Source organism: Kryptolebias marmoratus, linkage group LG15, assembly GCF_001649575.2.
Source record: "Kryptolebias marmoratus isolate JLee-2015 linkage group LG15, ASM164957v2, whole genome shotgun sequence".
In the NCBI taxonomy this organism is placed as follows: domain Eukaryota; kingdom Metazoa; phylum Chordata; class Actinopteri; order Cyprinodontiformes; family Rivulidae; genus Kryptolebias; species Kryptolebias marmoratus.
Window position 1 is genome coordinate 13285242 of NC_051444.1, and position 12447 is coordinate 13297688.

Genomic DNA, 12447 nt, shown 5'->3' on the forward strand with positions numbered 1-12447 from the left:
CATTAAGAATTTCAAACACTGACTAATAAATTTCACCACTGAAGCTGTATGTTTGTGCAGTGCAATCTTGAGTCTTACACACAATAAGGCCATCTTGCAGAGAAATACTTCTTATTCTGTTCTTTTAAAAATGACTTTTTGCTCCTGTGTGTTTTCAGAGCTGTGACAGACAGCATCAACCAGCTAATCACGCTGTGTACACAGCAGGCGCCGGGCCAGAAGGAGTGCGACAACGCCCTGAGAGAGCTGGAGGTAAACAAAGCTTTCACCAAGTGATCAGAGGGGAACAGTCCAAATTCAACAACTCCTTGTCAGTTTTTTTTTTTTATTCCATGATCATTTGCCATGATCTCCACCAATATTTGACGGAGTATACTGCTTATTCTCATCTGGTATTATCTGGTGTTAACCAAAGGGAATTGTAAATTTTCCTATAAAACCTTCACTGCTTGTTTATGTCTCAGGCTGTCAGGAAAATGCTGGATAACCCCAGTGAACCGGTCAGTGACCTCTCTTACTTTGACTGCATTGAGAGTGTGATGGAGAACTCGAAGGTAGGCCTTCAGACAAAACATCTGAGTGATCAGAGAGCTGAGTACCCCCTGCACAAATCCTAACCAGTCTTAATTATCTATCTGGCTTTCTGTCCAGGTCCTTGGAGAGTCCATGGCCGGTATTTCTCAGAACTGTAAGACCGGAGACGTGTCTTTGTTTGGGGACTGTGTGGGCTCAGCCTCCAAAGCCCTGTGTGGCCTCACTGAAGCGGCAGGACAGGTGAAGTGTGTGGAGGAATCGCTCACAGTACAGGAGCTGCTGAAAGGCTCCCGCTGTGTCTTACTGGTAGGAGCTGATTATGATTAAAGCTGCTGACAAGTGTGATGTTTCCTCAGGCTTCCTACCTGGTGGGTGTGTCTGATCCCAACAGCCAGGCGGGACACCAGGGGTTGGTGGATCCCATCCAGTTTGCCAAAGCCAACCAGGCTATCCAGATGGCTTGTCAGAATCTCGTGGACCCACAGAGCAGCCCCTCCCAGGTGCGTTCACACACCAAACTCTGTATTTACAGCACGTCTCCATAAAAGCTGTAGACCTCATTACATATCGAAAGTAATTTATTTACAACATGATCATTGTATCATGGATTCATGGTTCTTCTGTCCTTCAGAGATGATGGAACTGGTTATTACTGTTTCTGTTATGTCCTGCATATTTGGTTTCTTTGTGTTAAATGGAAAAATTTCAAATGTAAGAATTGGCCACAAAATAATCTTTGCTTCACTGGTTTTATACAAACACATATTACCAAAATGGGCAAGTTGTAGTTTTGTTATGCAAAAATGTAACTGTTTTATTTGCAGAGTCTTTCATTGCTCATCTGAAAGTCTAATATTTAGATTAACATCGCTGTCAGCTGTAATTTTCCTGGCAGTTTTATAATAAAAGAGCATCTTCTGGATCAATTAAATGCCTCTAAAAATTCAAGATGCTTATTATACATTCATGTCATAGTACATATCTAACTAGAAATGCTTTAAAAACGCACATGACTTTTTTTTTTTTTTTTTTTTTTTTTTTTTTTTTTTTACAAATTCTGTTAGTAATGAGTTCCAGGTTTACTTTCACTACATTTTTACGTCCATTTGAACTCTGCTGTCAAGTAAATAAAAATGCTGTAATTGTGGACATTTAAGACTCACGTTGCTGTCATTTACATAAATACATGGTTTCTACAAAGACAGTAAGCATCTGATTGCTGCATCACTAGAAATGTGCTATTTAGAGGTCAAATCTCTTTTTTTTATTCTCTTTTATATTATTTATCATGTGCCAGGTGCTCTCGGCGGCCACAATCGTTGCTAAGCACACCTCAGCGTTGTGTAATGCCTGCCGTCTCGCTTCCTCCAAAACCACTAACCCAGTTGCTAAAAGGCACTTTGTCCAGTCGGCCAAGGAGGTGGCTAATACCACAGCTAACTTGGTCAAAACCATCAAGGTAGGATTCCTATCCCATAATGAGTTTAGATTTTAGACACCATAAGCCTTTGATTGATGTGGGGTAATTCTAGAAAATACTTAATCTACAAGTCACATTAGCACCTGAAAAAAGTTTTGATCTGTTTCTAAGCAGTCTTTTTCATTCGTAACTCCAAGTTTGAAATGCCACAGCAGCACAGATTTAATCATTTGTTTGACTGTGACATTCTGCCTCGTGACTCTCCAGGCTTTAGATGGAGATTTCTCAGAGGAGAATCGAAACAGGTGTCGGGTTGCCACGAGTCCACTAATCGAAGCTGTGGAAAATCTGACGACGTTTGCTTCCAACCCCGAATTTGCAAGCATCCCAGCTCAAATCAGCAATGAGGTGTGGCTATGAGAGCTTTACTGTACTTTGATGTATGGTATTATACCTCAGAAATATATTTTAATCAGCTGCAAAAACAAGAAAATGTAATAAATACATATGATCACAGCCTACCCTGTGCTCTTTTTTTTTTTTTTAAAGGGCTCTGCAGCACAAGAACCCATCCTCCACTCAGCACGCTCTATGCTTGACAGCTCTACCCATCTGCTCAGAACTGCACGCTCATTGGTTATCAACCCCAAGGACCCGCCAACATGGTCTGTTCTGGCTGGTCACTCTCGCACGGTCTCCGACTCGATCAAGAGTCTCATCACAGCCATCCGGTTAGTGAAGGAGATGCAACTAAGATTTTAATAACAAATCTTAAACACACCAACCTTTACACTGATTTGCTCTTTCCTATGTGTACAAGTTGTGGTAAATAATGACGGTGAACTTGTGCAGCCAAGACTATGGATTTTGGAATTTGATTTTGTTTCTCACACACATTTTAGCTGCATCCAGAGAGGAAACTGTTTTTTTTTAATTTCTTCAATTTGCACACTTAATCTCCTCTTTCACACCGTTTTGCTCCTGACCTTGTTCAGAACAACAGTGGTGTCCACGAGGGTTTGATCCCCCAGCATCAAATGCACTGAATGTTAAGGTTCCCGCTCGTCTCAGAACATCTGCACATTAGCATTCACACACAGCCGGCGTAGCATCTCTTTCAGTCCTCATGCTCTTATCACAGACTGCAAAATCAGTGCTGGGACCAGGAACCAGGCCTTTAATAGGATTCAGTGCCAAAGAATATCAATGGCAATGGACTCCATCCTGCAAAAGTCAGATTCATAACTTTGTTAGTCCCATTAAACAGAAAGATAAGGTCCTGCTTTAGGTCACCTAAAATTGATGTTTAACAAATTCCCTTTGCCCATCAGGTTCAGAGCCTCAGACAGCTCTGAGGCTTCAAAGCTAATTTGACTGCCCAGCTTGATGTCCCTGCTCAGTGGCAAAACCCTTCACATCCGCACTAAGAGAAGAAATCTCAAAGAAAAGATGTTAAAAATACCAGAACCCCTCTCTGCTCTCATCCTGTGTATAATTCTTCCTTTCCATCATCACTCATTTTCGTCTCTAACCATTTCAATTCTTCCTGGTTTTTTTTTTTTTTTGTTCCCTTTCTTTTTCTTTTTCTGCTCTTGTTTCATTTTTCAGGGACAAGGCTCCCGGCCAGCGGGAGTGTGACTCGTCAATTGATAACATTAACAAATGTATCCGGGACATTGAGCAGGCCTCTCTGGCAGTTGTTAGCCAGAACTTACCCAGCAGGGACGACATCTCTCTGGAGGTAAGCTCCATGTCTTCCCAACAGCTCCTGGGATCTTTAGCTGTTTGTTTGGCATTGTCTGATTATTTTGTCTGGTACCTAATCTTTCTTTCTTTTTGCTAGCTGATTGATATTTATTTTATTATTTTTGTCTGTGTTTAATTTTTTATTTTAAGTAGATTCAATTAGGTTTTATCTTGGTGGAAATCTTTTCTTACTTTTTTTTTCCAAAAGAAACTTTTTGCTATATATTATTATATTATATTATATATATATATGAGGTAAATAACTTTTATTTACCTCATTTAATCTTTATGTCATAAATCCTAAGACTGTTTAATGCAGGAGTCATTTAAACCCTTGTGCAGCTTGGAGCCTGTTTTTATGCAGTTTTCTATTGAAATGCTTGAATGCACCACTATTGCTAATAAAAAGCCAATAAAAAAGACTTCATTTTTTTTCTGGTCAGGCCCTACAGGAGCAGCTGACGTCCACCGTGCAGGAAATTGGTCACCTAATTGACCCAATTTCCACCGCAGCCAGGGGCGAAGCTTCCCAACTAGGACACAAGGTATGTGGGGCACAGAGTTAATTACTGCATGCTGTGACTGTGCAGCAACAAACTAATACGCTTTTGAAAAGGTATTCATTAGGAAGGTGCAGTGTAAACAACATCACATGTGATAATACCACAACAGTATGAATCAATGAGTGTTTTTATTGATGCTGTGTTTTTATTACTAGTTATTCCTTTGTGTTCTATATTTAATAAAAGTTAGACCATACAGAAATAAAAGAAGATCCCATTTTTTTGTTTGTTTGTTTAGCTTAGATTGTGCTATATTTCAAGGTGTAAATGAAACCCATGCTCACAGAGCTCTTACAAACCCTTTTTACCTTCAGGTGACCCAGCTGGCTGGTTACTTTGAGCCTCTGATCAAGGCTTCTGTTGGTGTGGCCTCCAAGCTCAAAGACCACCAGCAGCAGATGACTTTTCTTGACCAAACCAAGACTCTGGCTGAGTCCACTCTGCAGATGCTTTATGCTGCCAAGGAGGGTGGAGGAAACCCAAAGGCAAGACCGTGTTTGTGCTTTATTTCATGCTTTCTGCATGTCGTTTAAACCAGCTGTATCAGTGAGCATATTTATCACCTTTTGCTGTGTCTCACCTCACAGGCGTCCCATACCCATGATGCCATAGCAGAGGCCGCTCAGCTCATGAAGGAGGCGGTTGATGACATCATGGTGACGCTGAATGAGGCTGCCAGCGAGGTGGGAATGGTGGGAGGAATGGTGGAGTCCATCGCCGACGCCATTGCCAAGGTGAGTTCAGCTGGCTGAGATGTGTCTTAATGTTTGATAACAGAAATTCAAAATGATCCACTCTTTTAATCTGCTCTAATATTCAGGTTCAGATACAACAAACGCCTATTTTAACTCTTTGGTTGTTGAATTGGAATTGACTACATCAGTGGACTCCTGCCTATTTGTGGACTCTTTCTCTATGAGGTGTTCCCAAGACAAGCAGGATATTTATATTTTTAAGTAGTGCCTCTTTTATTGGTTCTGCTATAAGGTTGCCATCTTTGGAAACTTCCAAAGGGAAATGTCTGCCACATGCTCACATGTTCTCTGCTGTGTCAGGATTATTTGGGACATGTTTATTCTTGGTTAAAGTTAATCGCCTTCATATTATGGGTTCAAACCTGACAATCTGATTCTAGCCAGAGATGAGCAGTCCTCCTCAGAAGCTAAACAAGTTACCCCACTTTCTCTCTCTGTACTCATTACTTAACAATTAGAGCAAGTATCTAAAAATAAGCCCAAATTAGTGAAAGAAATGTCTTGTTGGGACCACATTCGTTCAAACCAGAGTGGTACAAAGAAAGCAAATGGGGTGAATTGACAGTTAACACTGTAAACTTTAGGGGAATGTTATTTTCTAATTAAAAGTTTCTTGTTTTGCCCTTTTTGACTCCGACTTCACTGTCAACAGTCGTGCCTATCCAGTTTGGAGTGTCTTTCAGTTTAACGGCCAAACTATTAGCAAAGATACAAAAAGACCAAACTTTTTATCTCAAGCACAGATAGAGAACAGCATCAGCTAATTACTCCTCTTCTCACCTTCCTGAGCTAGAAGTATCACAAAGGTGACAAATTACCTCGGTTGTGTGAGTTTGGCAGAGGGAGCAGCGGCTTCGCGTCATTTTCTTGTGGCCCGTCATGTATAATTGATAAGAAACTGATCATTTTCGGTCTGCATTTTGAGCCTTCAGGTGTGTGTGCGTGTTGCCTGTGTGTTATTCTATTCAGTGCAGCTGATTAAACGATGGATAATCTTCTCAAATAATCAATGGCTGTAATGAGGCCCTCTCCTCTGAGGTTTAAGCAGAGGTGATTTAAAGCTTTCTCTCATAAACTCTTGAGTTACTCGTTCAAGGCTGCAGATTGTGAGTTGTTATTTCTCTCAGCGGGAGGAGCGAACATCATGTACTTGAGATTTTATGAATTCATTTCGTTCCCAGCATGTTTTCCTCCACATGTTGTCATCGTTTTTTTTTTGTTTTTTTTGCCTTCTCTGTGACACTCACACAAGTTATCGGAGTCTATTTTTTGCAGAAAATGCCAAAAAACATGTTTGCACCTCAAGGTGGTGATCAAATTTTAATACCTGTTCAGTATTTATATCAGCTGTTTGAATAAAGCCTCCACGCATGGCAGAATCGGTATAATTGAGTAGATTAGATTTATTATGATGCAGCAGCTGAATTGTTTTTGTGTTTTGCTTAAGTTGAAGGCTGCAGTGTCAAATTAGCGGTGTGTTTGTGTCTCTTTTTTTTTTTTAGCTGGATGAGGGTACGCCACCTGAGCCTGAGGGGTCCTTTGTGGATTACCAGACCAATATGGTGAAACACTCAAAGGCTATTGCTGTCACTGCTCAGGAAATGGTAAGATTTTGTGATAAAACTTGACATTTTCAGTTTGTTTAAGAAACGTGACAGAGCTGTGAATGATATTAAATGTCTTCCTTTTAAAAAAACAAAAAAACAAAAAGGTTGTATAAATCAGAATTGATTAAAATCTTTTTATCTGAAATTATAATGCTTGTAATGTTTCATATATAAAATGGTGGCTTGTAGAGGTTTTTAAACGGTGATGCCTGCATTGAAATGACTGAAATGGTTTAGTTTGATTTGGAGTTGTGTGTTTATCCATCAGATGACCAAATCAGTGACGAGTCCAGATGAGCTGGGAGCCCTGGCCTCTCAGGTGACCGTGGACTACAGTCAGCTGGCGGTTCAGGGACATCTGGCTGCTCACACAGCCGAACCAGAAGAGGTGAAGAGGACATTCAAAGACACAAAGTCTTCCTCACAAAGCAGCTCGGCACAAGTTGATTTATAAAGCTGCTGTTTGATGTTCTTTTTGCTGTTACTTTGTAAACCTGAGCCTCAGTTTTCTGAATGGGCGCCATGTTTATGCAGATTGGTTTCCAGATCAAGACCCGAGTGCAGGAGCTCGGCCACGGCTGCATCTTCCTGGTCCAAAAGGCTGGAGCTCTGCAGATCACCCCGTCCGACGGCTTCACCAAGCGGGAGCTCATTGATTGTGCCCGCACAGTCACAGAGAAGGTATTCAAACTTTCTTTGACAGCATTGTTTTTTCTGCAGTATTTGACACAGTAAGGATTTTGTTATCAGTCGGTACATGCCATTACTGAAGCTAAATAAGTTATCGGACTTAGCTGACCGAAACAAACTAACCCTAATTTCTCTTCTACAAACAGTAATTATGGTTGTTTGTTTAACAAATCTTTGACATTCTGCTTGTTTCAAATCAAATTAACAAGCTTTGTTTCCAGTGTTGTTTAATGTAATGTAAAGCAGGAAAACATTACTCTGTTTTAGCTGTGATTCACACATACTGATTCTGTTTGTAATAGCTGGGGTTGTAATTTATAGCTGTAGTTGAACTATTTGAATCCACAGATATTGGTCTAATTTACAAAAAGAAAAACAATTTTGTAATAAATTATGTTTTCCCTGTTTTTACATCTTCACATAGACTGTTCAATTAAAAAAAAAACAATGTTAAATTAAGTTTTATCAACATTTTTCTCAGGTCTTCTTTTCTTGTTTTGATTTGTGTTTGCTGATTTGTTATTTACTCTTATTTTATTTTTATTATACATAAAAATACCTTTTATTTTTCTGCCTTTTGCTATATCTAAGTATTAAAATCATTGTTGATGGCTGAAGTTTAATTGCACGTCTTCACCCGTATAATTCTGTTTGTGTCCCCAGGTGTCCTTGGTGCTTTCAGCCCTTCAGGCAGGCAATAAGGGCACTCAGGCCTGCATCACTGCTGCCAGCGCCGTGTCGGGTATCATCGCAGATCTGGACACCACCATCATGTTTGCCTCTGCGGGCACGCTCAATACAGAGAATGACGAGTCCTTCGCTGACCACAGGTCAGTTTGGGTTTGTGTGAGAGAGATCACAAGGTTTACAAGACTGGATTTAAAAATCCACTCCCTGTTTATCTTTCATCCCAGACTGACAGAATGACATATTGGCTGCTGAATGGAGAGGAAGTCTGAGGCTAATTATCCAGAGTATTTGAAAGTTGCAGCATGTCTGATGTTGTCGTGTTCATACTCAGCCAAAGACTCCACTTTGAAGCAGCAATCCTTTTTGTTTAAGGGGAAAATATTTTCATTGTTTGCTTTGTATGCGAATGGGTTAAACCTGTCAAGTGACTTCTGTGTTAACACGGTTCAAAGAGAGATTTCTACTGATACAAGGCAAGACTTTCAGGTAGTGCTCAGTGAATTTGTTGCCTACTGACTAGTAAAAAAGGCAGAAGTGTAGAGAATCAGTGTCATGACGAGATGAAAGAACACAACCTGTTTTTAGGTTATTTAAACGCTGAAAAAACAAAGTTTCCTGCAGCTTTTTGTAATGCCTTCTAACTAAAGAAATGTCTGTTTGTAAGAGAGTTGTCCACCAGTTTATATAAAATTTGACAGTAACTCATGTATTTTAGTCTGTCAGAGTAAAAAGCTTGTTTTTAACTCAAATAATATTCTTGTTATTAAAAGCTCAGCTGATTGATTGACTGTCATAACTAAATGTCTGCTTTTGTTTTCCTCTCATTATTCTCCTATCTTTCTTCTTGTTCTGTCGCCTCTTTTTTTTTTCTGTGTCAGGGAAAACATTCTGAAGACGGCCAAGGCTCTGGTTGAGGACACAAAGATGTTGGTCTCTGGTGCAGCTTCCGGCCAGGACCGGTTAGCTCAGGCAGCCCAGTCCTCTGCCAAAACAATCACACAGCTTACGGATGTTGTCAAACTGGGAGCTGCCAGCATTGGCTCTGATGATCCCGAGACACAGGTTTGACAGTCCTTCTGTTTAGCTGTAACCCTTCTGCGTTTCCTCTTTCCCGAGCTGCTCGGTGATAAGTCAGTCAGTGTCAGTCTGTTCTTTTTTTAGGTGGTTCTGATAAATGCTGTCAAAGACGTGGCGAAGGCACTGGCTGAGCTCATCAGTGCCACCAAGTGTGCTGCCGGCAAGACAGCAGATGATCCATCTATGTACCAGCTGAAGAGCGCTGCCAAGGTGAGGGGACCGGACTGCTGGGGCTGAACTGTAACAGCACTTATAGATGCTTTCTCTCTTTATTCAAAGCAAAACCAAGAATTTACTTTTCTCTGGTTAAAAAAATCCAGTCAAACTAACACAAAACTGACAGAATTAATGAAAGTAGCCGCTCTCTGTCACATCCTGTTTGTATGCAGTCCAGGCTTTCTCCTCTTCCTCAGACGGAGCAGTTAATCAATTCGAACACCCCTCTTACCCTCGTGAAACCTTGTTAACGAGAGTTCAAATGAACACTGTGTCTCTGTAATGGAAGTGGCTTTAGTGTTGAAGATAACAGAAACTCTGTTAGTTTTAACTAAGATGAACCAGCTGAATCCTGTGCTCTGACACGCCAGCAGTGTTGGAGCCACAGTTCATAACTCACTGATGACACTTGGCTGCTCATTATCACTTTGAGCTGTGACGAAGTCGGTTCACAGTCGGTAACAGTGCTGGGTGTGATGAAGCCTTGCAGATGGTTAAAACAAATCCCGTTTTAGGTTCTGAGGTGAAGAAAAAGAATCTGCAAACTGTTTTTAAAGTTTTGAGTCATGAGAGGTACAGAGTTTCCTCTATGTTTGCTGTGTGCCTCCTATCATCCAATGTGGTGTATTACAGCTTGTATTCCATGTAGTGGGGGAGTTTGTTTGTATTTTTTGTTCTAACTTTTATTTGTTGGTGTGTGATTTCATCTGTAGCTTAATTGACTTGGCACATGTTTAATTTCCTGGATGAGCCATAAAACCAACAATTCTGGCTGCTTGTCTCTATATAATATATTTTTTTATTTTGCAATCTGGTTTTCTGGTAGCTGTCAAACATTTTGTTGTGAGTGAACCTCTGTGCTCTGGACTTTTTTTCTGCCAGGTGATGGTGACTAACGTGACGTCGCTGCTGAAGACTGTCAAGGCTGTGGAAGACGAGGCCACTCGGGGCACCAGAGCGCTGGAGGCCACGATCGAGTGCATTAAACAGGAAATGATGGTAAGGATGAGCGAAGAGACAAGCCAACGTTAACTTTGAGTCAGGAAGACTACATCTAACTTTGTCTGAATTAGGATGAGCAGCATTTTGTGTGAAATCATGGGTGATAAGTCGGTGATTGAGTCAGTTTTGCTGCATGATTAAGAGTCTGAATTCAGTCTGCACACTGTTATCTCCCCAGCTGTTTCAGTCCAAGGATGCTCCAAACAAAACCATCACACCTGAGGAGTTCATACGAATGACTAAGGGCATTACGTTAGCAACCGCTAAAGCAGTGGCTGCAGGAAACTCTGCCCGGCAAGAAGACATCATCCATACTGCCAACCTGAGCCGCAAAGCCATTTCTGACATGCTGACCACCTGCAAGGTGTCACACACCTTATTGTTGTTTTTTAAAGTGTTTTTATGTTAAACTCTAGTTTCCCACTGAGACCTGGGAGCCTGAATATGTGTCTGATTGTCTTCTAGCAAGCAGCCTACCATGCAGAGGTCAGTGAGGAGGTGAAGAACAGAGCTCTGATGTTTGGAGCTGAGTGCACAACTGGATATATTGATCTGCTGGAACAAGTCCTGCTGGTAGGTTCAACACAAAACCAGGAAGGATGTGTTGGAAAAAAATCAAATGAAAGAAAGATTTTTTTAATATAATTTCTTGCTTGATGTTGTTGCTTGATTATGCTTTTCAGTATAATATAAGTTGATACTTTTTGCACACTTTGTAACCCAGCATAATAGTATTTAAGTAGTGAACGTGTGTGTTCAGGTCCTGCAGAAGCCCACTGCAGAGCAGAAACAGCAGCTGGCAGCTTGCTCCAAACGTGTGGCGGGGGCCGTCACAGAGCTCATCCAGACTGCCGAGGCCATGAAAGGTAATGACTCCCACACAGATGTGCACACATATATCAGACAGGCATTTTTACAAACTTTTAGTAATGTCCCTGTCCTCTTTCTCTTGCCACAGACGGAGGTAAGTTAGCATTGTGCTCTGTACTGTGACTTATTTCACCGGTTGTGAGCTGTTCAACAAGCTCTGTCTGCAGCACTCCCATCGATTGATTTAATCTAAGCAAATAAAATGACCCTCGGGCTTCTCGGGCATTCATCGCGCTTTGTTTTGCTTCGCATTTCAAAGACATCACTACATTTTTCATTCCGTTTGTGGCCTCCGTCATCTGTGCATGAAATTTGTGTCATTGCTTTCTCCAGCGTTCACAGTTCTGTTGGGTTTTTTTTTTCTTTTTGTCACCACAGCGTGAGGCATGTTCTGTAAGGTATTACGGCAAATCTATTTTCAAGTTTACATTTTAATTATGTGTGTATATGCACGCCTCAGGTTCAGAGTGGGTGGACCCCGAGGATCCAACGGTGATTGCAGAGACGGAGCTGCTCGGGGCAGCGGCATCCATCGAAGCGGCAGCCAAGAAGCTGGAGCAGCTGAAGCCCAGAGCGAAGCCGAAGGTGGGCGACTGGATGATGAATTACTGAGCTGAGGGATTTTTTATTTATTTATTTATTTATTTTACCTCAAAGGCATTGACGTATAAAGTTATTTATAGCAATGTAAGGACAAGTACGAATGCATCAGATGTGTGACAATCAGCTCCATCTAAACTTTTTAAAATCATTTTAATGTTTTTTTAAATGTGTGGTGTGTTTTATGTGAAATCTAGGAAATTCAACTGTCATATGAAAGTGTTAGTGTTCAGTATTTTCCTTTTGAAACACATCAGAGTAATTAAATAAAGGAATATACAGCAGATCTGCCTAAGAAAAGAAAAATGTATCCACTGTTGGTGTGTTTTATGAAGTCCAGGAACTGGCAGGTGTTGAAAAAAGGAGAAATCTGTTCCTTCAGTTTAGGATGGATTCTCAGTAAAGCTGGTGGGTGTGTACAGCAGGTGTTGTGTTTAGCTGTTTTCAGAGCACAGCCGAGTGGATTGAGCAAGAATTTAGAGATCATCCACATATTGCACCATCTGTCTATAATTTTCAGTAATGCCAGTAGTTTTGATTTCAGTGTCACCAAAATCACGTCAGACATTTGTCTCACAGATAAAACAGTTAAATTAGAAACACATTTGTCTGACTTTGGATCATTTTTATACTTTGAGTATTTTGCACACATTTCTTAAGAGCTCCTTCAGCACAGA

The 12447-nt window shown here is 40.9% G+C and overlaps 1 protein-coding gene across 3 annotated transcripts in view; it reads left to right on the forward strand.

Annotated features, from left to right (window-relative positions):
• The window catches only part of tln2a (talin 2a), a 78444-nt gene that overhangs the window by 59765 nt on the left and 6232 nt on the right, over window positions 1–12447 (forward strand). For 2 of the 3 annotated variants that reach the window (XM_017418736.3, XM_025006476.1), the window contains 23 exons: window positions 159–252; window positions 465–554; window positions 652–774; window positions 891–1034; window positions 1832–1993; window positions 2222–2362; window positions 2504–2685; window positions 3563–3695; window positions 4144–4245; window positions 4578–4748; window positions 4851–4997; window positions 6521–6622; window positions 6894–7013; window positions 7160–7306; window positions 7979–8145; window positions 8884–9067; window positions 9167–9292; window positions 10181–10297; window positions 10479–10664; window positions 10766–10873; window positions 11061–11166; window positions 11259–11264; window positions 11631–11755. In XM_017418736.3, coding sequence (XP_017274225.1) covers window positions 159–252; window positions 465–554; window positions 652–774; window positions 891–1034; window positions 1832–1993; window positions 2222–2362; window positions 2504–2685; window positions 3563–3695; window positions 4144–4245; window positions 4578–4748; window positions 4851–4997; window positions 6521–6622; window positions 6894–7013; window positions 7160–7306; window positions 7979–8145; window positions 8884–9067; window positions 9167–9292; window positions 10181–10297; window positions 10479–10664; window positions 10766–10873; window positions 11061–11166; window positions 11259–11264; window positions 11631–11755 — 2983 coding nt within the window. The remainder of the gene's footprint in view (window positions 1–158; window positions 253–464; window positions 555–651; window positions 775–890; window positions 1035–1831; window positions 1994–2221; window positions 2363–2503; window positions 2686–3562; window positions 3696–4143; window positions 4246–4577; window positions 4749–4850; window positions 4998–6520; window positions 6623–6893; window positions 7014–7159; window positions 7307–7978; window positions 8146–8883; window positions 9068–9166; window positions 9293–10180; window positions 10298–10478; window positions 10665–10765; window positions 10874–11060; window positions 11167–11258; window positions 11265–11630; window positions 11756–12447) is intronic. The other variant, XM_025006477.2, reaches the window with a different exon arrangement.